Source organism: Hippichthys cyanospilos, chromosome 17, assembly GCF_059441005.1.
Source record: "Hippichthys cyanospilos isolate Australia breed blue-spotted pipefish chromosome 17, RoL_Hcya_1.0, whole genome shotgun sequence".
In the NCBI taxonomy this organism is placed as follows: domain Eukaryota; kingdom Metazoa; phylum Chordata; class Actinopteri; order Syngnathiformes; family Syngnathidae; genus Hippichthys; species Hippichthys cyanospilos.
In genome coordinates, this window is record NC_142385.1 from 15,571,137 (window position 1) to 15,591,239 (window position 20,103).

The window sequence follows — 20,103 nt, forward strand, 5'->3', positions numbered from 1 at the left end:
CCGCATGGCGCAATTAAACCCGGTTGCATTTCACAATTAAAGCGTAAACGTCGACTCGAAGCTGCGCTTTAAGGCTGAGTGAACTCTAAAATCACATGGCTTTAATATTTAATTATTTTCTTTTGAATAAACACAATTTCCGAGACGAAGTGTGTATGGTTAGTCGCTAAAGGATTTTTGTATTTTATTTTGAAGTTTCCTCTGTCACAACAGGAAATGTAGCTCAAGCTTAAGCTAAAGCGCACCTGACGTTGTGCGAAGCATCGCCGATGAAAAGCACAAAAAGCGATTTTTGTCACCATTCTCACCCACTTCGTAGTGTAAAATAAATTCGTCACTTTTCCTAAACGTCGTCACGTCTTTAAAAAATGCCTCCGGTTCGTTACAGAATTAGATTCTTCCTCTAATGTCGTTTCAGCATCAGGACACCAGGGGTCGCCAACTTTTATTTACCGTGGATTACTATCGGCTGCCTTTGCAAGCGTAGGTCCCCATACATTATTATTTAAACTAATTCCTGTTATGGCCCAAAAGAGACTTTTGTGGTTGTTTTGTGTTTCATTGTTTCATTTAAGTGTGTAAGAGTTCCCATATAGCTTACAAACATGATCTGTGGCCTGAGTCTCACCCAAATACAAAAAACAGCTTTTTTCCCTCTCTGGTGAAATTGGCTGATTTCAGGGAACAATTCGTTAAAAAGCAATATTGTCGCCCTTGGACGCACAATTTTTGTCCAATCAAGTAAGTATTACTCCAAAACAACATGATTGTATTATTTATCGGGAGCCATGCAATGGGATAATATGAAATGTAAATTGTTCACGCTTTTAAACCAGTTTGATCATTTAAAGGAACATTCCTGTCATTACTTTTTTAAGATTTTATTTTCTCCCGGATATGAAGTTGTGGCTGCAATTTAGTGTGTTTTTATTTGCCTTTTAGGAAAAAAAATGGCTTTAAAGAGACACGTTAGCATTTGAACCCAGCCAACTAACCTCATGGATTTTATTTTACTCCTGCTGCAATTGAGGTCAAGAACGGGGATTGGTTTGGGAAGAAAAAAAAAACAAACTCCAAAAGCCAAACACATAGCAAGAAAAAAAAAGTCTCTTGATCCCGTGACTCCCATCTAGAGAAGCATTGATCCCGAAAGTGCTTTTTGCCAGTCCCTCAAGAGGTGTTTTGTGACTATGGAGTTCCATCTTGGCCTGGCGGATGCATGATAACAACGTTCTCTTGACCTTAAGTCAGTGTCTCTCCTTTTTTTTTTTTTGCAAAGCTAAACCGCTCCAGGGGAAAAAAAAAAAAAAAACATTTCACGCATAATGAGATCATTACCTTTAAGAACTGCACAAGTGTAACATTAACAAAAAAAATACAAATAAATAAATGACTTTTTACAGGGTTTATACAGGTTACAGGTTAGTCTGAAACTGAAAAAAAAATTAAGCGCATCAAAGTGCCTCAAATAAAAACATTTTAAAAAAGATCACTCCCTATTTAAACTAGAAATATATTTGACCAACTCAACTTTGATGCTGAAAAAAAGTCAACTATAAAATGATTCGGAACCATAACACAGGAGCACCAATATCTTAAACGTTTTAACCTGAAGAAAAACATAAAACATTGATTTTTTTTTCTAAATCACATAAATCGTTAATGTGATTTAGAAAAAAAATATTTTGACAACAGTTTAAAGAGTTTCTAACCCCCGCACAGGCGCAACTCAAAAATATCCTCAGGTTGGACATGCTACATTCAAGGACACTGGGACATTTTACCGTTTAAATGATCATGCAATTACGATATATAGTAAAGTTTATATTTGACGCAAAGACAAACGCAGCTAATGTCTCATAAAAGGCTTTTTTTTTTTCCCTTTTCCCCGTGTGTTGCGGCATCCGTGTTGTTTAAGACGAAGCGGGGCTGCGTAAAGTAGATTAATGCTGATGTTAATTTGTGGGAGGAGGAAAAAGCGCCGCCTGGCTTTCTCTCTCCGGCTGATATCAGATGGAAGAAGCTCCGTCAGCAACTTCAATGATTGATTTTCTTCTTCATTTAATTTTTAATGAGCTACGATACAAAGCAAAATTGGGGTCACTGGAACCTTTTGGGAGCCTTTTTTGTTATTATTCATGTCTGATCACAAGATTTAGATGTTTTTTTTTTAATGTTTTTGTTGCGGTGCATTTATGTGTGTTTGTTTTCCCCATACCCAAGAGTTGACTATTAAATAAATTAGTAAAGCAAAAAATGAATACATAAATGTAATCTAATATATATATATATATATATATATATATATATATATATATATATATATATATATATATAATATTCGTATCCTTCTAAAACTTACCAAAATGAAGGGACATTTTGCAAAGTAGTCACTGGAACACAATTGTGCAGTAAATCACTTCATGTTCCAATTAATTTGTGCTCAATTAGAAAATAAATATGATCCTTTGGGGCATTAATGGACCTTTATGTAGCCCAATTTGAGAATCACTCTTCTAGTTTTTGCAAAGGAGTCACTACAAGACAGTAATGTTGAGTTGCTTCGTTTTCCAATGAATTTGCTCTTAATTTGAAAAGAAAAACAAGCTGTTCCCGCCATTACCTTAAAAAGCATCCAATTAGCTTCGCTGATCTACTCGAAACCACGCCATGAAATGCTCTCACGTAACCCCGTTTAACGAATAATAAAAAAAAACAATAACAGAAAAACATCCTATTAAAGGAGAAACCACATCCAATATCGATACACTGTAGGTTAATTCATCGGTACCGAGAAGCATCTCGTCTTCATCCCTCAAGAGAAGAAGCCTTCACTTTAGGTTCCCCCTCCTCTAACGACGTGTGTGTTTATGCATGTACTGTATGTGCGCCCGCATGCCTTGATGTGTGTGCGTGCGTGTGTTTTCATGACAGCGCTCCTGCAGATCAATGATCCCAGTTGCCTAGCAACCGGCTGATGGCGAAGACGGAGGAAGAGGAGAGCGAGCGAAAAAAAAAAAAAAAGAGGAAGACGCGCAGCCGAGGTCTGGCCAAGGAGTAAATGGACGACGGCAAGTAAGGGAGTGTGTCAAATCAGTCTCATTGTGTTGATACTGTGCCACCAGAAATAGAACGTGGCGCTGCCATGGTGACGCCAGCAGCTGATTGAATTATCTTCATCTTCAAGCGGGAACAAAGTGCTTAAGCAGGGGAAGGAAGGAGGAGGCGCCGGGAAACAATGACAAAAAACAAACACCGTTACCTAACTTACTCATTTTTCATCCAGGAAGTAGGCGGCTCCAAATTTTATTGTTACAGTTGACCACATCGGTTTATACTGGCATGCTAGTTATGCTAGCGTGCGAGCAAGGGCTATTGATCAGCCTCGAGCGAAGGAATCCATCCAGGAAGTAGTCATGTCCAAAAGCACATTTCCGGATGTCCTCCACGTCAGTTGGTGCTAGCACACTAGCTAACGTTATCGAGGAGAATCATGTGATTTCATGCATTCAGGAAGTAGTCACTATCATAAACTTTCCACGTGGATTCGTTGTTAGTCGTCCCCCACATCTGTTTGCGCTAACATGCTATTTATGCTAGCATGCTAGTTAATGGTATTGATAAGCCTCATGTGAAGGCATCCATCCGAGAAGCATTCACGTTTCACATCATTTCACATCATTTCATTGTTACAGTTGTCCTCCATGTCAGTTTATGCTAGCGCGCGAGCTGACACTATGGATGAGCTTCATGCGAAGGCATACATCCAGGAAATAATCACACCGTTTATGCTAGCTTTGTATTAATGCTAGCAAGGCTAACGTGAAACAGTTTGATTGTGGTCATTTAAACGAGGGATGTGTTTATGTTGACGGTCGCGTACATGCTAACTGCGCGGTGTTGATGATCTTCATGATCTTCTCAGTTCTTTCTTTCTGGAAAAATATCTGCGAATCCCAGCTCACGTAAGGGTGGGCTTAGCCGAGCGTGCGGGCGAGTGGGGGAGGTGCCAAATGCCAATCCCAGCGGAGGACTTGGTGTCTGGGTTAGAATAACGCCGGCAGCCACCGAGGCTCTTAAACTTTATGGAGGGGAGAAAATGGACAATTAGCATCTCCTATGTCGTCGTCATAGTAACCCTCGTCTCCCTGCCCCACTCCCTTGCCACACCTGCGCGAACGCTGGCTCTCTTGAGTCAATCAAATCTTGTGCTTGGGCTTTTTCTCTCTTTTTTTCTTCTCAGGTTTTTCACATTCATTCATTAGCTCATTACAGGCACTTTAAAGGATAAATGTGTATCATAACTGTGGCACCAAACCTAAAAAAAGTCAACTTGGGGCTGCTCACGGTCTTATTTTACCCTCATTTGGTTTTAGGGCGGCAAATAACCCAGCTTTTACAATTGCCATGCGAAGTGTAATTGCACATTTACGCCACCAGGTGGTAAAGTAGTGCTCTCATTAAGACATTTCAATTGCACTCAACATATTTTTGTTTAATGTGATTCGAGAGCCACAAAAAGTTCTACAATTTGACAAAAGGTTCGGATTGAGAGCAGATGGATGGAGTGATTTTAATCAAATTTAAAAAAAGTGGTATATTTCGATATAAAATTGACAAAAGCATAAGAACAGTGGATATTCAATTCCAATGTATTTAACCATTATTGAAATGACTCAACAACAACTGAAAATTAAACTAAATTAAACTTTAGTGCTACCAGTTACTATCTTAAAGCACTGATCGTTCAGCTATCTCTAAATTCGGCGCGCCGGATTAAAAAGTTTACCGGGCCGCATATGGCCCCCGGGCCGTAGGTTGCCCTAACCTCAAGCCAAATCCAATTCCAACCAAACTCTAAAAACTCAACCTTCAAAAAATGCTCTCAACTTGTGGGCTCCATCAAAATTGTCCCCCCAAAGACAGTAAAACTCCATGTTACCTAAAGTAAGGAAAATAGAAAAAAAATACATTTAAAAAAACAAATGAATAAGGATATAAATAAATAATACAAATAATAAATAGGAAATCCTAAAAAAAATAAATAATTCCAAAACACAAACACACATGCGCGCAACCTGAGCCGGGCTTTGTTTGGACCTTGTCAGTCACTTCCCATCTGCTGGTCAGCTGATCAATGCTAATTCCTGTTCAGACTTCTAATCACACACACACACACACACACACACGAAAAAGGTTGCGCGACTGTCTGTGTTTGTATGCGCGCGCAGGGCTTTGATGAGGATGCTTGGCCGCTATTGTTATAAATGAGCAAGAGATTGCGGCGAGGTGACCCCCTCTCAGCTAGCGCGCGCGCACACACTCACACACACACACACACACACACACACGACCATGTGGCTCCTTGCAACTATTGGCAAGCAAAATTAGTGAATGGACGAGCTACACAGAAAGTCATTAGAACGCCATTAGAGGCAAAGCTCCCATTTAATCTCATTTAGCCCCCCGCCCCCCCCCCCGGCGGCTGCCCGGCAAAACGCCGGGTGAGACGCCCCTCGCCTCCCCTCGCCTCGCCTCGCCTCGCCTCGCCTCGCGCCGGCCTTTCATGTGCTGCTGCTTTCTATCATATCAGCAAGCCTGCAGCCAACTGCTGTGTTACGCTGTCAGTGTGACACTGGCAGGGTGTGTGTGCGTGTGTATCAAGTTTGTGCACACACACACACACACACACACACACACACACACACATACACACACACACACACACACACACACACACATAGAAAGTGTGGCTTGCTCACACTCAGGCTTGCATGTGCAGGGATGCTGACAGCTGAATTTTTATTTTGGGCTCTGTATTTCAACGCATTTTACCCCTCCCCTATACACACACACACACACACATATATATATATATATATATATATATATATATATATATATATATATATATAAGGTCACTAAGTATATTAAGATGAATAAACATGTAGATGAGAGGACACACACACATTGCTGCAGATGCAAGGCGGAAGGATGGAGCAATGGAAAAATGCAAAACTGGTTGCATGGCTGAATGGATGGATGCGTCCATTTTAGCGTTCCAAATGGCTGGAAATTTTCCAGTAAATTTCTGTGGGAATTTGTGTGCGCTGTTGAGTCCATTTCGTCTCAGTAAAACAGAGTCTCAACACAAGAGGTGTGTTTGGAAAGGCAAGGATGTCCTCGAGTGAGCGCAATAGGACTTAGTAGGGGAATTTGAAGGTATGGACCAACAACTAATGTCCTTTGCAGTGGACAAAAATGATGGCTCACAGGAGGCTATGCAAGCCTGAATATTTTTTGTTCTCCTTGCCCACATGCGATGGCATTTTTTTTTAAGCATTTTAGTTTCATTAGAATAATGTTGGGACTGGTAGAATTGTTTCTATTGTCATTTGTTGCTATGCAGAATTCAAATCAGGCAACCAACCACGACTGCCTCTTCAGTCCATTAAAAAAACAAACAAAAACACAATTACTTTAGTACTTTAAGTACTTGAAGTAATCAATTACTTTTGTACATTTAGTGCCTAAAATAATCATTTACCACAGTAGTTGTAGTACCTCATTTAGTTACTTTACTACATTTAATACTCAAAATTTACTACCTAAACTAATCAATTACCTCAGTACTTTCAGTACCTTAAGTAATCAATTAGTACCTTCAGATTCTAAAGTAATCAACTAATGCAGTACTTTTCGTACCATAAGTAATCACTTACTTTGTACCTTTTTTAACGTAAGTAAGCGATTACTTGAATACTTCATTTTATTTCGTGGGTTTTCGAGCCTCCTTTAGTGAAACACTTGGAAAAAAACATGGGATTTTTCTCTTGGATTGACTGTCTGGACCCTAAAAATCAAACAAACAAACAAACAAAAAAACGCAAAACTACGTTTTTGGCATTGAATGAGTGAATACGGTGTTTTGCGCCGCTCTCTGGGAAACACAGGTGAGCGTTATTATTTGATAAGGCCTTTGGGTCCGAAAGGTCAACTTGGCCCCGCCGTGGCGAGGAGGCACTTAGTCTGATGAGGGCTGCTCAGTCCGCGGGGAATGCAAACGGTGCTGATGCTGAGATTGTTACCATAGCGACCCCATCACCCACCCCTCCTCCTTGTTTCCCTTCTCCCCTCGCACATCGGATCGCGGCTCCTCGGGCTGGCATTTAATGTCGGCGCGCCCGGCGCCGCTCTTAAATATGCTTAATATCTGGCCGGCGCCGCGCGCTCGCTCGCACCGACGCTGTTAATCAGCCCTTAATGCCTCGCCGGAGTAAATACGTCCACATAAGCGCGTATTAGCCCAAAAGGCCGGCGAGATGGCCGCTATTATTGGAGAGTCCGCGCGCGTCTTTAATCATCGCCTTTTCGCGGGAGACAAAGCGGACCGCCGCCAAATTTCCTCAAAAACCAGCGCAAACCAACGCGCTCCATCGCCAGCTTTTTACATTGAACTCACTCCATCCCAAAGACTTATTTATACGTCACTGAGGGACACATGTACATCTCAATTTCAGTTTTTTTCACCCAAATCTTAGGATATATCTTTTTTTTCTCCTTTCTCTCCTTTCTTCCTGCAGAATCTCTTTCTCCCTCTTTTTCTGTCAGCCTTTCTCTTTTTTGGTCTCTTTCTCTCCCTCTTTTTCTCCTCCCCCTCGTTTCTCTGTCTTCATTCTGAATCTCCACCTTCTCTCTTTCTGTCCCCTTTTGAACTCTATTTTGCCTTCCTCTTGCTTTCTCTTTTATGGACTCTTTTTTTTTTTCTTCTTAATTCTGAGTTTCTACTTTTTTCCTTTTCACCTCCTTTTTTGCTCTGTGTCCTGCTCTCCTTCTCTCTGTCCTGTTCTTTCCTTTTTTTTAATCTCAATTCTGAATCTTTCCCCGCACTCGCCGCATTCTTTCTTCACTCCGAATTGTTTTTGTCCCATCTTTCCTCTTTTCTCTCTCTCTTTCTCTCTGTCCTATTGTCGATCTTTCTTGTTTTCCCCTCTCCTTTTTCTATCTCTTCATTCTAACCCTAACCCTCTCTTTCTTTCTTCATTTCAAATCCCTTTCCCCTCACTCTCTCTCACGTTCTCTATTTCTTTCTATTTCCTTTTCTCTTTCTTCATTCTGTTTTTCTCTTAATGTTCCCATTCTCTGTCTCTCACACCCCAGCTATCGTTTCTCAATTCTGGTTCCATCTCCATCTCCATCTCTACCCCCTTTTCAAGAGAGCTTCTTTCTCTCCCCATTCTGTCCATCCCTTCTTCCCCTCCCCGAGTTTCTCCCTCTTTTTCATTGTCGCCCTCTCATTGGTCTCTCTCACTTCAGCGTATCTACCTTCCTCTTTTCCTCCCTCCCTCCGTTTTTGCGTGTCCATGTCCGTCTTTCTTGCACTACGTTTCTCCCTTCTGCTACTCTCTCTCGCTCTCCCCGTTCCCTACCTCTGCCTCTCTCCCCCGCGCCCGTGTCTCTCTCCCTCTCTCCTCTCCGTCACGTGACCCTCCCTCGCTCTCTCGGCGCGTGTGTGCGTCTTTCCTCCTCTCTCTCGGAGCATCATCATCATCATCCTCCGACTGCACCTTTTCCTCCTCCCCGGAGTAGACGGAGAAAGGGCTCGTAGCCGAGGACATCCGTGTGGTCATTTGCGCGCGTGCGCTGGTCTGCGTGCGTGTGGAACGGCTCTCTAACTGCCACCCACCGAGCACCGACCACCGGCGGGTGTCTCATCCGCGGTGAGGTTCACCTCCGGCGGCGGTTTGGACGGAAGAAGTGGGAGGGGGGGGTGGGCAGTGGGCACCACAGGATGCTCGCGAGGTAGGTTGACTTTTTTTTTTCTCCCCCGCTCCTTTTGAAATCATATATTTTGGTGACAAAGATCTTGATGGGGGGGAGGGGGGAGCAATGGCCGCAAATCGACAATCGATATTTCAACCGCAGCCGTTGCCGCCGTCTATCAATAAGCGGTCCGCGGCCCCCCTCTGCTGGCTTTATTCCTCGCGTACGTGTGCGTTTGCTCGACGGGATGTTAATTCCACCTTTGAGTCATCCGCCGCAGCGCCGCTTTGCTCTTTTGTGATCGAGCTCCCTCCAAAAACGGAGAAAAAAAAAGCGCCCGCCGCAAGATGTTGTATTGATCCGACCACCACACCAAAAAAAAGAAAAGAAAAAAAGGCAGTTTTGTAATGAGGAGGTTCTGGAATGCTCTCCGCCGCCACCAGGAGACACTTCGAGGCCAACGCGAAGACGCTTGACTCGTCTCGCTTTCTCCGTAGGTGGCCGGAGAGCGATGACGAGGCGCACCTGAGGAGGAGGAGGAGAATCCTGCAATGACACCGTCATTCCTCTCCATTAGCCGCGCGTGAGCCGCACGCACACAAGGAGACGCTCTGGGAGTTTCCTGCAGGGGGGGGCGGGTCGGGGGAGTCGAGGGCCCGATCCGGGCCAGCAAGATGGAGGCGCTCACCCGGCGCGAGGCCGAGCCTCAGATGAGAAGCGGCGCTTCGGCGTGAGTCACGAGCAAAAAGAAGAAGAAGAAGAAAAAAAAGAAAGGAGTGCAATGAGGCAAGCCGTCCAGCTGTAGCCCCGCCTCCCCCCTTTCCGAAAGCGCGCGTGCGCGAGAGAGCACAGCGAGCGAGTGTATGAGTGCCATGGCCATGTGCGTCTGGGCGGCGGCCCCGCTGCTCTTCCTGGGCCTTTGCCTGTGCAGCGCGGGGGGCCAGGCCCAAGGCGAGGTGCTGGAGTTCGGCGGGGTGTCCAGCCAGTGGGGGCGCTTCCCCGTGTGGAACGCCTGCTGCGAGAGCGTGCTGAGCTTCAGCCTGCGGACGCACAGCCAGGAGGGCCTGCTGCTCTACCTGGACGACGAGGGCTTCTGCGACTTCCTGGAGCTGCTGCTGCTGCGCGGGCACCTGCGCCTGCGCTTCTCCATCTTCTGCGCCGAGCCGGCGGAGCTGCGCTCGGGCGTGGCGGTCAGCGACGGCCGCTGGCACGCCGTGCGCGTCAGGCGGGACTGGAAGAACACCTCGCTGGAGGTGGACGGCCGCCTGGAGGGCTGGGCCGAGGTCAAGAGCAAGCGGAGGGACATGACGGTCTTCAGCCACACCTACGTGGGCGGCGTGACGGCCGAGCTGCGCGCCTCGCCGCTGCGCCTGACGGCGCCCTCCGTGCGCGACCACCCGGCCTTCCGCGGCTGGGTGGGCGCCCTCAGCATCAACGGCTCGCTGGCCGCGCTGGACGCCTCCGAGGGCGTGACGGTGAGCGCCGGCTGCGGCCCGGAGCACCGCTGCCGCAACGGCGGCGTGTGCAGCCTGGTGGACGACCGCGCCGTCTGCGACTGCTCCGACACCGGTTTCCAGGGCAACGACTGCAGCGAAGGTAAGACCTCGCCGACGCGCGGCCCCTTCCGCTCGCGGTTCCCCCGTCCGCTTCGCCGACCGAGGCCGTTCTCCACGGGGGGAGGGTCGATCCGTTCGGTGTGTGCGTTCCTCCATGGGTGAAACTGTTGTGCGCCGTTCCTATATGGGAAACTGCCCCCCCCCCCGGAAAAACTTCCCCGTGTTCCGTTTTCGCCCCGGCCGAAATCTCGCAGCATCAAACGATCGGGCGACTGTGTTGAAGTCATTGAGGAGTTTCCTGTAACGCTTTTTAAAACTCAATTTCTATTGAAACTCTTTTAGCGGGCCCTCCATTACCTGCAAACTTTTGTTCGTTGGTAGGAACTCTTGACGATCCCGACATTTTCTCAATCATGTACCCCCTTGAAAAATGTTTTTTTCCAAACTACCCCTTAATCAGCGCAGTTTTCTTAGATTAAAAAAAAAAAGTGCTGAGCCATCAGATTTAATCAACTTTAGAACTATGTGAATTGGTATGTCCAGGCATATTTTATTCAGCGAGTCCAGAGGATAGCTCTTGTCGGCTGTTTTATTTCTGACATGCTGGGAGTTATTAATAATGTTTTGCAAAGGAGCCAATATAACAGAATGTACCGATAGTTTGCTTCATTTTCCAATTCATTTACTTTTCATTTGAAAACAAACGTTACCGTCCCTCTTACGGCATTAAATTTTATCTGCCGACACTGCGGAAACCATTTTCAAATCTGGTGTACCCCAAAAGTGCCTTCACGTACCCCCATATGTTTTCTGTTGATAGTGTGTGAAGCAATCGAGTCAATGCCCTCGCATGTGGGCAAGGAGAGCCATGGTCGCTGCTGCATTTTTCACCAACTGCAAAATCAAAACACACAGGAGGAGCTGTTTTAGGCCACGCCGCACACACTTACCTTCAAATAACCAGTCCAATTTAAGGCCACGCCCCTTCCATTCAAACCCAACACACAAATACTCCAGTAGGCACGGTAATTATACTTTACAAATCGGTTCATTTCTGTGCAATCTCTCTAGTGTTACTTCAGCATACTTCCTTGACACCGATTACTACTTTCCTATTAGCTATGCTTTTTTTTTTTTTTTTGAGGAACTGTTCATTTGTACGTACGGGAACCAATTTTTGACTGTAGAAGGGCTTGCAACACACACGCACACACACACACATGCATTTTTCACACTGCCGCAGCTTGTGTCTGTGTCTGAGGAGCAGCGGCCTTCACAAACACGACAAGACGTGCATTCTAATGCTGCTGTCAATTGATTTCCTGTTGCCGCGCCGGCCAATTATTGGCGATGTGGACCTTCCCTTCACAAGCGCCGCGCCGTGAGAGATCATCTGCCGCGCCGCCGGAAATCAGCCCATTGACAAAGATTGCTTTCAAAGTCATGTGCTCGTATCTAAACCTGAAGAAAATCTTGCAGAATTGCATGCAAAAGTACCAGATTTTTCGAGTTATAAGCCATACCAGCAAAAATTGAACTTAAAATGTTCTTTTGTCACGTATAGGCCGTGCCAGGCTAGAACTGGTAGGTTTTAACATCATGAAAAGTACATGAATGTCTTTTACATTCTTTTTTTATTCGAATTTCAACACAGATTGAGAAATAATAGCAGCACCAACAGATGTTCAATATAACACAGACATAATCGGAACATTAGAATACCGCACCAGCACTACAGTAACACACCTGAGTGTGTTTACTAGGGGCGAGTGCCCCCTGGTGCCAAGTAAATTAGCAGTTCAAATTCATTATAGTGTCTATTTGTGTCTTCATTCGTGTCCATTCGAGTAAAATAGCAGCATCTACTTCTGTCTCGCTTTGTTTACTGGGAGATTGCCCCCTGGTGACTTGTAAAAAATACTGCAGATAGGCCACACTGGAAGCAGGGTTCAAAGTGCGAGAAAAAAGTAACAGAAATGACAAATCAGAATAGATAAATGTCATGAAATTTGAAGGCGGCACGAATGGGCCTTTTCGTGTATCAAAAGTACCGGCGTCAGAACCGTACCATCCGTGACAAGTCGAGAACCGATCGGACTGGGACTCCACGCCGCGTCCATGGCGTGGCCGACCCGTCTTTGAGATTAGCCGAACAGGACGAGGCTCCCGCTAAAACCCGGATAGCGCTCGGGATTTGGATCTGCCCCGAGTCGCATTCGCGTTCATGTTTTATTTACTCGGAATAATGCATAAAATCAAGTTAAGAAACAATGACAACAAAGCTAAATATGATGTTGTTCGCTTGGCTTTTTCGGAGTGGCCTCTTGTTTAATACGCTCCAATCCGCCCAAGGCCAAAACAAGTGCCACCAACACGAATCGTATATTACGGCTCGCGCAGCAAATGGCAGGAGGCAACTCGGGCCCGCCGGCGACTTTGATCCTGCTCGCCATGCAGTCCCCCCCCCAAAAAAACCCCCCACCAACCAGGGTTTGGCACGCACATTTCATGCCCGGATTTTCATTACAAATCATCAAACTTTGCTGTCACGACAACTGCCATAAGATTTTCACGAGTATTCACAAGTTCGTTTGGTTTTTCATGGTCGATCGATCGTGTCGCTGATCGTTTAGATTTGAGTCCAAGGCTTGGCTCGGTCTTCCCTAAAAGTCCCGGTCTTGTCTTGGTGTGGACCTCCTAAAGTCTTACTCTGGACTTCTAAAGGTTTCAGTCACGTCTTGATCCGAACGTCCAAAACTCTTAGCCTTATCTTGGTCTGAACCTCCAAAAGCCTTAATCTTATCTTGGTCTAGACCTCCAAAAGTTTTTCTCCTCTCTCTCTCTGGTGCTCCAAAAGTCTTGGTGGTTACTCGTTCTGGACCTTTAATCGTCTTAGTCTTCTCTTTGTCTGGACCTCCAAACGTCTTTGTCTGTTTGAAATTCCTAAAGTCTTGGTCTTGTGTCTGTCTGAACCTTCTATAGTCTTTTTCTTATTGTGGTCTGGAACTTCAAACTCTTATCTCTCTCCAGACCTTCAACAGTCTTGGTTTCGTGTCGGTCTGAGCATCCGTAAGTTTTAGTCTTCTTTTTGTCTGGACCTCCAAAAGTCTTGGTCTTGTGTCGTTCTGAGCCTCCAAAAGTTTTGGTCTGGTCTTGATCTGGACCTTAAAGACTTGGTCTTGTCTAGACCTCCAGAAGTTTTGTTTTTTCTTTGCCCTGCGCTCCGACGGTCTCGATCCCATCTCAGGCCGGACTGAGTTGGGTTTTCGAGCCTTTGGTGATCTCGGTCGCAATCAAGTGGGTCGATTGTCTGGTTTTCTGTTTTTTTCTCTTTGATTTGTCTGATTTTTCAAAGGGATGACATCATCCCAGACCATGTAGTCACCTCGCCAATCTACATTCTTAATAAATCCCGTGAATGACGTTTTTTTCCCACACCTCGCCCGTGGTCATCGTCGCCCCCGTCACGTTAGTCGTTTGGCACCCGGTGACTTTGCATACCCCCCCCCCCCGCTACTCATACCTTTGGAACACACTGGCCAGTGTTACCATGGAGACAGCACTAATAGGGGAGACCTCATGCCGGGAGCGTTTCTCCATCCTTCCTGTCTCCATCGCCGCCCCCCCCCCCCCCCCCCCCCCCCCCCCCCCAACGAGTCCCGCAGCAGCCCGCAGATATCTCGTTTCCAATCAAAAATCAAAACGGTTGGCGCTTTTCCTGTAAAATTACTCTTGTTGGTCAATGTAAATTGATACAATCTCATTTCCCTTTGCCTGAAGAAAAAGTTGTTTTTTTTTTCTTTTAAAGAAACCGTGTCATTAACTCATTCGGCGCCAGCCCTTCAAATTGGATTTTGGACGTCTATAGCCGACAACGGCATTGAACGAGTTCATACGAAACTTGCCTGAAAGGCAAACATCCGCTTTCCCAAAGGGGTCCCTGACCGCAAAAGGTTTGAGAACCCCGGACGTAGACTATGTTGTAAAGGCGAGCGTGCCGCGCGTCACGTGAAGAAGTGCCACACGCCGCGCTATCAATCTTGGCAGCGCTAATTAAATCTGCCCGCTGTGTTTCTCTCATGGGGTCAAAAATGGAATCATCTGTTTCCTATCAGCTTTTCTTCTCATTGGCGGAGATGGAGTGAGGCCGGGGATTCTTTTATTTTCCAAGGGATTTCAATCTCACGCTTTTTCTTTGCCAACTCCTTGTCCCTTGCTTTTATACCCCACCGGGTTATACACTTTTAGATTATACTTTTTTTTTTTTTTTTTTTTACACAGGGTGCCAGGTGTATGACGCAGTTTGTCCAGGGCTTTCAAATTCATATCTACATAAGTACTTACTTTGGAATCATTCATGTGGATTCTGAGAACATTTTTGCTTGTGAAAATGTTGCTACTAGTTCAGCTGCATTTTTTTAGCGTGTTCAGGATATGTCTACATATATATATATATATATATATATATATATATATATATATATATATATATATATATATATATATATATATACACACACACACAACCTAGCATTGTATATCCATACTCCTAAAAAAAAAAACAATAAAATTATGTCGTTGGGATTAAGTGAGTTAAAACTGGATGGAGGGCCTCAAAATGGCCCCCGAGCCATAGTTTGGACACCACTACAGCAAGTCAACGCTTGTAAAGATAGAGACGGCGGCCCCGTATGGATCAACAGGCCGGCCGATTACCCGGCGCGGCTAGGGGTCCTCACGCAAACAAACACACGGCGCGGCGCACGCATGCTAGGCCGGCGCGGCGAAAGGCATCAGCGCGTGGGGCGAGGCGCCGCCATTAGTCACGGCTCTCGCGGCTAAACAGGAGCGGACGTAGGTTTTACAGCCCGGCCTGATATATACTGTACGGCGTAGCGCGCCTACTTTTAATGGCCTCTTTTATTTGCATACAGATGGATTCACATTTCTATTGCAATTGATGTTGCCGCCGGGAAGCCGTATCCTCGCAGCAGGAGCGCTTTAATAGCGCCCCTTTCTTCAAATGGTTGCGGAGGAATGGAAAAAAAAAATAGCTTACGTAGGCATTACAATCAGACGTTTCATTTTCCTTCTGACCTTTGTCGCACGCCAGACTGAGAAAACAGTCAGTATTCCCTGATTTTAATTATGCTAATATCCTGTTTAGCGTCTCGGGGAGGATGACTAAACGACGCTCATTTGCCGAAAAAACGTTTGAATGCAAAACACTCCGATATGAAAAAAAAACGTAAGCAAGACTGAGCTGGGGTTGGAAATGTTTGGCAATTTTACTTACTTGTTTTGCTCTTTTTAAAAGGGCACATTTTAGTTCCGTTTTTATTCATATAATAGACTGGCTTTGGAATAAAGAAAACTACAAATTAGAGGTGTCTTAATTTGATAATGATATCGGCTATTGGTCCCATATCACCCAAAAAGTCTTTTTTTTTTTTCCCCAAATGCTTTAGGTTTTTGTTTGTATTCATTTTGCTATTTTTTACATAAGCAGGCGAGATTCATTTAAAAAATTAAGTGTAAGTTTCTGAGACATGTCGGATTTTATGTAATTTTATATACATACATGCATATATATATATATATATATATATATATATATATATATATATATATATATATATAATATATAATATATATATGTGCATATGTATATGTGTGTGCATATGTACATATATTAGAGAGCGAGAGAGAGAAAAAAACTCCTTTTTTACAGAGAGCTGTGATGACTCGGGATCGGAGTTGTTTATTCCATTGTACTGCGGTCATAGCTGTGGTGTGTTGGATAACAAGCAGGTCCAAATAAGTTCTTTGGAATTCGAGTGTGCGATCCAAGTGCTTTTCCACACGCAAGGTTTCCAGTTACTTAATCGTCCTTTTGTTTGCCTTTTGGGGAAGAATGGCGTCGACGCTCGAGCGGGGTCAGCTCGCCCCGGCCGGCGCCGGATTTGATCCTTTAGCGTTTCACAAGCGATCCGTAACGGAGCAAAGGGAAAGGTCTCGTAAATGTGCTTAAAGGCCCGATAGTGCCGAAAAGTCCTTCGGTCCTTCGGGGGATTCGGCACAACACCCGAACATCCCCGACAGCTTTGTTTTGAAAGATTTCTCGACAAACATTTAACAAGGACAATAGAAACCCCGTCAGAGCTAAATTGATAAGCGCTAATACTGGCGGTAATTCGCACGGGGCTCAAGAGTGAACCGTCGTTTGACTGGCGTTCTAATAATGGCAAGGTCGGGCCAATTTCTAGGCGCCGTTGTGTATTTTGAATCAAGGCAAACCCCACGGCTACTGACTCCTTAGAAATCAGGATGATTGATTGCTACTAGCTTCATGATAACCCATTCTTCGTTGAATGCGGTGCTTCTCCATTATTTTTTGCAAAACCCGCACGAGGATAGAGAAAACCGCGGCGACTATAAGGTCATTATCAAGAAAAACTGTCTATGTATGCCTAAAATTGCAAGTTTTTTTGGCACCAAAAGAAAAAAAGCAATATTCATCAACTTTACTCAAATGTCAAATTTATTTTTGACAGTGTTTATACAGGTTACAGGTTAGTCTGAAACTGAAAAAAAAACAAAACATAAAATGCACTTAAGTCAATCCATCCCGACTCAATCTAGATGATTTATGACCCAAAAAAAAAGGTGATTACCTATAAAATTTGTATACCTAAACCGGTATCATTTGTGTCATAAACAAAAGAAAAAAAGCAATATTAATCAACTTTAATCAAACGTTAACTTTATTTTTTACAGTGTTTATACAGGGTACAGGTTTGTCTGAAGCTGAAAAAAATATTTTAAAATGCATTTGAGTGCCTGAAATTAAAGAGTCAACTCTAAAGAAAAAATTGAGAGCAATTTTAAAACTCCCATACAGACAATGAGAGTCCTACTGCACCACCTGGTGCTGTAGATGGGCAATTACACTTCCTGTTCCACGAATTTTCCAACTCCATAGTTTTGAAACAAAACAAACGTTCGTACTGTTTTATGTAAAAAAAAAAAAAAAAAAAGATTTTTGCGAAAAATGAAGGGGCACCGTGGTACCCAAGTTGTCCGCTCCTATAAGCCCGGATCCGTTTTATATGCTATACACAAAGCTAGCCTGCTCGCTATGCTCAATTCAATCCAAACCCTCCATTTTTTTTCCACCGTCAGAATGGAGAAGTGGGAATTATCAGCGTTGTGTTTCCCCCTCTCAATTATGACTTGTCGCGCCTCGTAGCGCGTCTCCAGTCAAGAATTTGTCGGCCGGCCACATTTGCATATTCGCGCGCGATAGCGGCGCGTCAGGAAAAGGGTTTCTCATTGCTCATTAGCTAAGCGCCGGCCCGCCGCTCTGAAGCGGCCGCCGATAAAGTCGTTCCAAATGAACGTGAAATTCGAGCCGATGACTTTAGCGGCTACTTGGGATTTTCTGTGTGCTCCAGATTGTCTTACGCTGTCCGGGAACTCGCCGAGTAATTGCTTGTCACTAGCCAATGATGTTTTCTTTTTTCGTGGATTATTCTATCATTTGTTGTGTTTGTAAACAATCGGAGAAACTGTATTGTGCTTAAAAGGTTTTTGAAAAATAATACCCCCCAAATACTGTTTATTATCAGTTGTTTATTTACTATTGGTAAACAAAATAAGAAACAACTGAGCTACTTCTGAGGTCGTGTCCAAGTTGCGCATTCGTTTAATAATCGATAAATCGGCGATTAACATCCGAAATTGGGTCAGATGTGTCAAATCTTGAGTCAATCCAAATCTTTTTGACCCATGTATACTCAAAAAACAGTTGGTTTAAAAAACAACCCTAATGGGGACCACCCTAACTTGTAAAATTATGCATCATGGCTCAGTCCATTTTGGTCGCAATTTGGTTAATGTTTTAATCTAATGTTTTTGTACTCAAAAATGGGTTAAATTGTGTTCTTTGACCCAATGCTTTTTAGAGTTTATTTTTTACATAAATACATAACTGCAAACCATGGACCCAAATTGGGTCAAAGGGGGACACACAACTTTTAAAGGGGACACACATTTTTAGAATGATCATTTTTGGGGACGCTGTTTTTGAGCCCATCTGGCTTAAATTTGTGTTTTTTAACCAACATATTTAACACTCTGTAAAGAATCGGGTGAAAAGTAACCCAAATTGGGTCCAAAATGGACTAACCCAACATTGCGGGTAAAATTAATGACTTTTTGACCCTACTTGGGTTATTTTCAACCCAACAGTTTTTCGAGTATGATATTGGAATTGACCCCTAAGCGCAGTTAGCATGCTAATCGCTCCACCTGTTCCCGCCACGCTATTAGTTCACATCCATACACACACACACACACACACACACACACAGCTGTTGAACTTTGCATGCCTCTTCTGTCACTGTGACTCCGCCCCTTCCTGCTATTCCACATCATTATAATGACATCATAATCTGTGAGCGTGAGTGTGCGATCGCGTGCGCGCGTGTGTGCATGGTATCTGTCGGGGAGGGCTCGGGGGAAGGGAAGCGGTCTCAAGGTAAGTTTGTCGGGGTTTGGGGGGGCCAACTGGCGGTTCCATCCTAACCTACAGGTAGGAACGTGTACGACGGCGCTCTCTAGCCACGAGTGAGTCCACATGCTTTTTAACATTTTTAACGCTGCTGCGTGCGTGTGTGTGCGCGGGCCAATGAAGTGTTGGCGTCTGCATGCGCGTTGCCGCGGTAACCCCGGAGCGGTGTGCATGTACAGTAAGTAGTTGCCATGGTAACCCCAGGGCTTGGCATGCATGCTAATGAATGTCTGTCTCTCTCTCCCCTCGCCCGGCCGTGACACCCGTCCAGAGCACAGCTACGTCCCAGGTAGGTCGCCCTGACGCGCCCTCGCTACCCTCCGCCAGCGCCTTACACCCCCTACCGCATTTCCTCAAATAGCCGCCCCCGTAATTGGCTCTCATGTTTCAACTCGGCCAAAACGAATTAGTGCGGAGATGTGTTCGTACAACAAAAAATATTCAAAGCCTTACCCCTAATAAACACCAGGTACACGATCCTCAAATTCATCTGGATTGGAGCCTTATTCCCGATGGACATTTTTTGCAGTTGAGAGCCCTTGTTGAAATTGGCGCCTTACTCCCAATAGACACTTCTTGTGGCTTAGTAAATAAGCAACAACTGACCTAAATTGGAGCCTGACCCCTAATGTTGCTCTTTGTGATAAAGTGGACAAACTCGATGCATATGACCAAATGAGTGCAGTAACTTTGCGCCTTACTCCTAATTAACACCGAGAACCTCCTGTGGTTTAGTGGGTAAACACCAACGGAACTGAATTGGAGCCTTACTCCACAGATACATTTTGCTCTTTGTCATTCAGTAGACAAAATTGGTTCGTACGAACAAATGAGACAAATTTGCGCCTTACTCCTAATAAACACCAGAAACCTCCTGCGGTTTAGTAAATAAGCCCCAACTAAACTGAATTGGAACTCCTAATAGACACATGTCGCCCTTTGTGGTTATGTAAACACAAACCATCCAAATGACAGCGCCATACTCCTAAGAGACACAAATTAGCGCCTTACTCCTAATAGATGCCAGGTACCTCCTGTGGTTTCCTAAATAAGCACCGGTTAAACACAATTGGAGCCTCACTCCCAATAGACACTTGTTGTTCTTTGTTGATATGTGAACACAAATAACCACACGACAGAGTAAGAGCCTTACTCCTAATAGACAGCTAATATTCCTCACAGTTGAGTCAAATGCATTTGCGGGAATTAGCG

General features: G+C 44.7%; 1 protein-coding gene across 9 annotated transcripts in view; it reads left to right on the forward strand.

Annotated features, from left to right (window-relative positions):
* The first annotated feature begins 8,400 nt into the window (after positions 1–8,400).
* LOC148409951 (neurexin-1a-like) overlaps positions 8,401–20,103 on the forward strand; it is a 68,705-nt gene continuing 57,002 nt past the window's right edge. For 3 of the 9 annotated variants that reach the window (XM_088438483.1, XM_088438492.1, XM_088438488.1), the window contains exons 1-3: positions 8,401–8,802; positions 9,261–10,359; positions 19,163–19,180. In XM_088438483.1, the coding sequence (XP_088294609.1) occupies positions 9,627–10,359; positions 19,163–19,180 (751 nt within the window). In that variant the 5' untranslated portion in view covers positions 8,401–8,802; positions 9,261–9,626. The remainder of the gene's footprint in view (positions 8,803–9,260; positions 10,360–19,162; positions 19,181–20,103) is intronic. The other 6 variants (XM_088438487.1, XM_088438486.1, XM_088438491.1 and 3 more) reach the window with 3 other exon arrangements.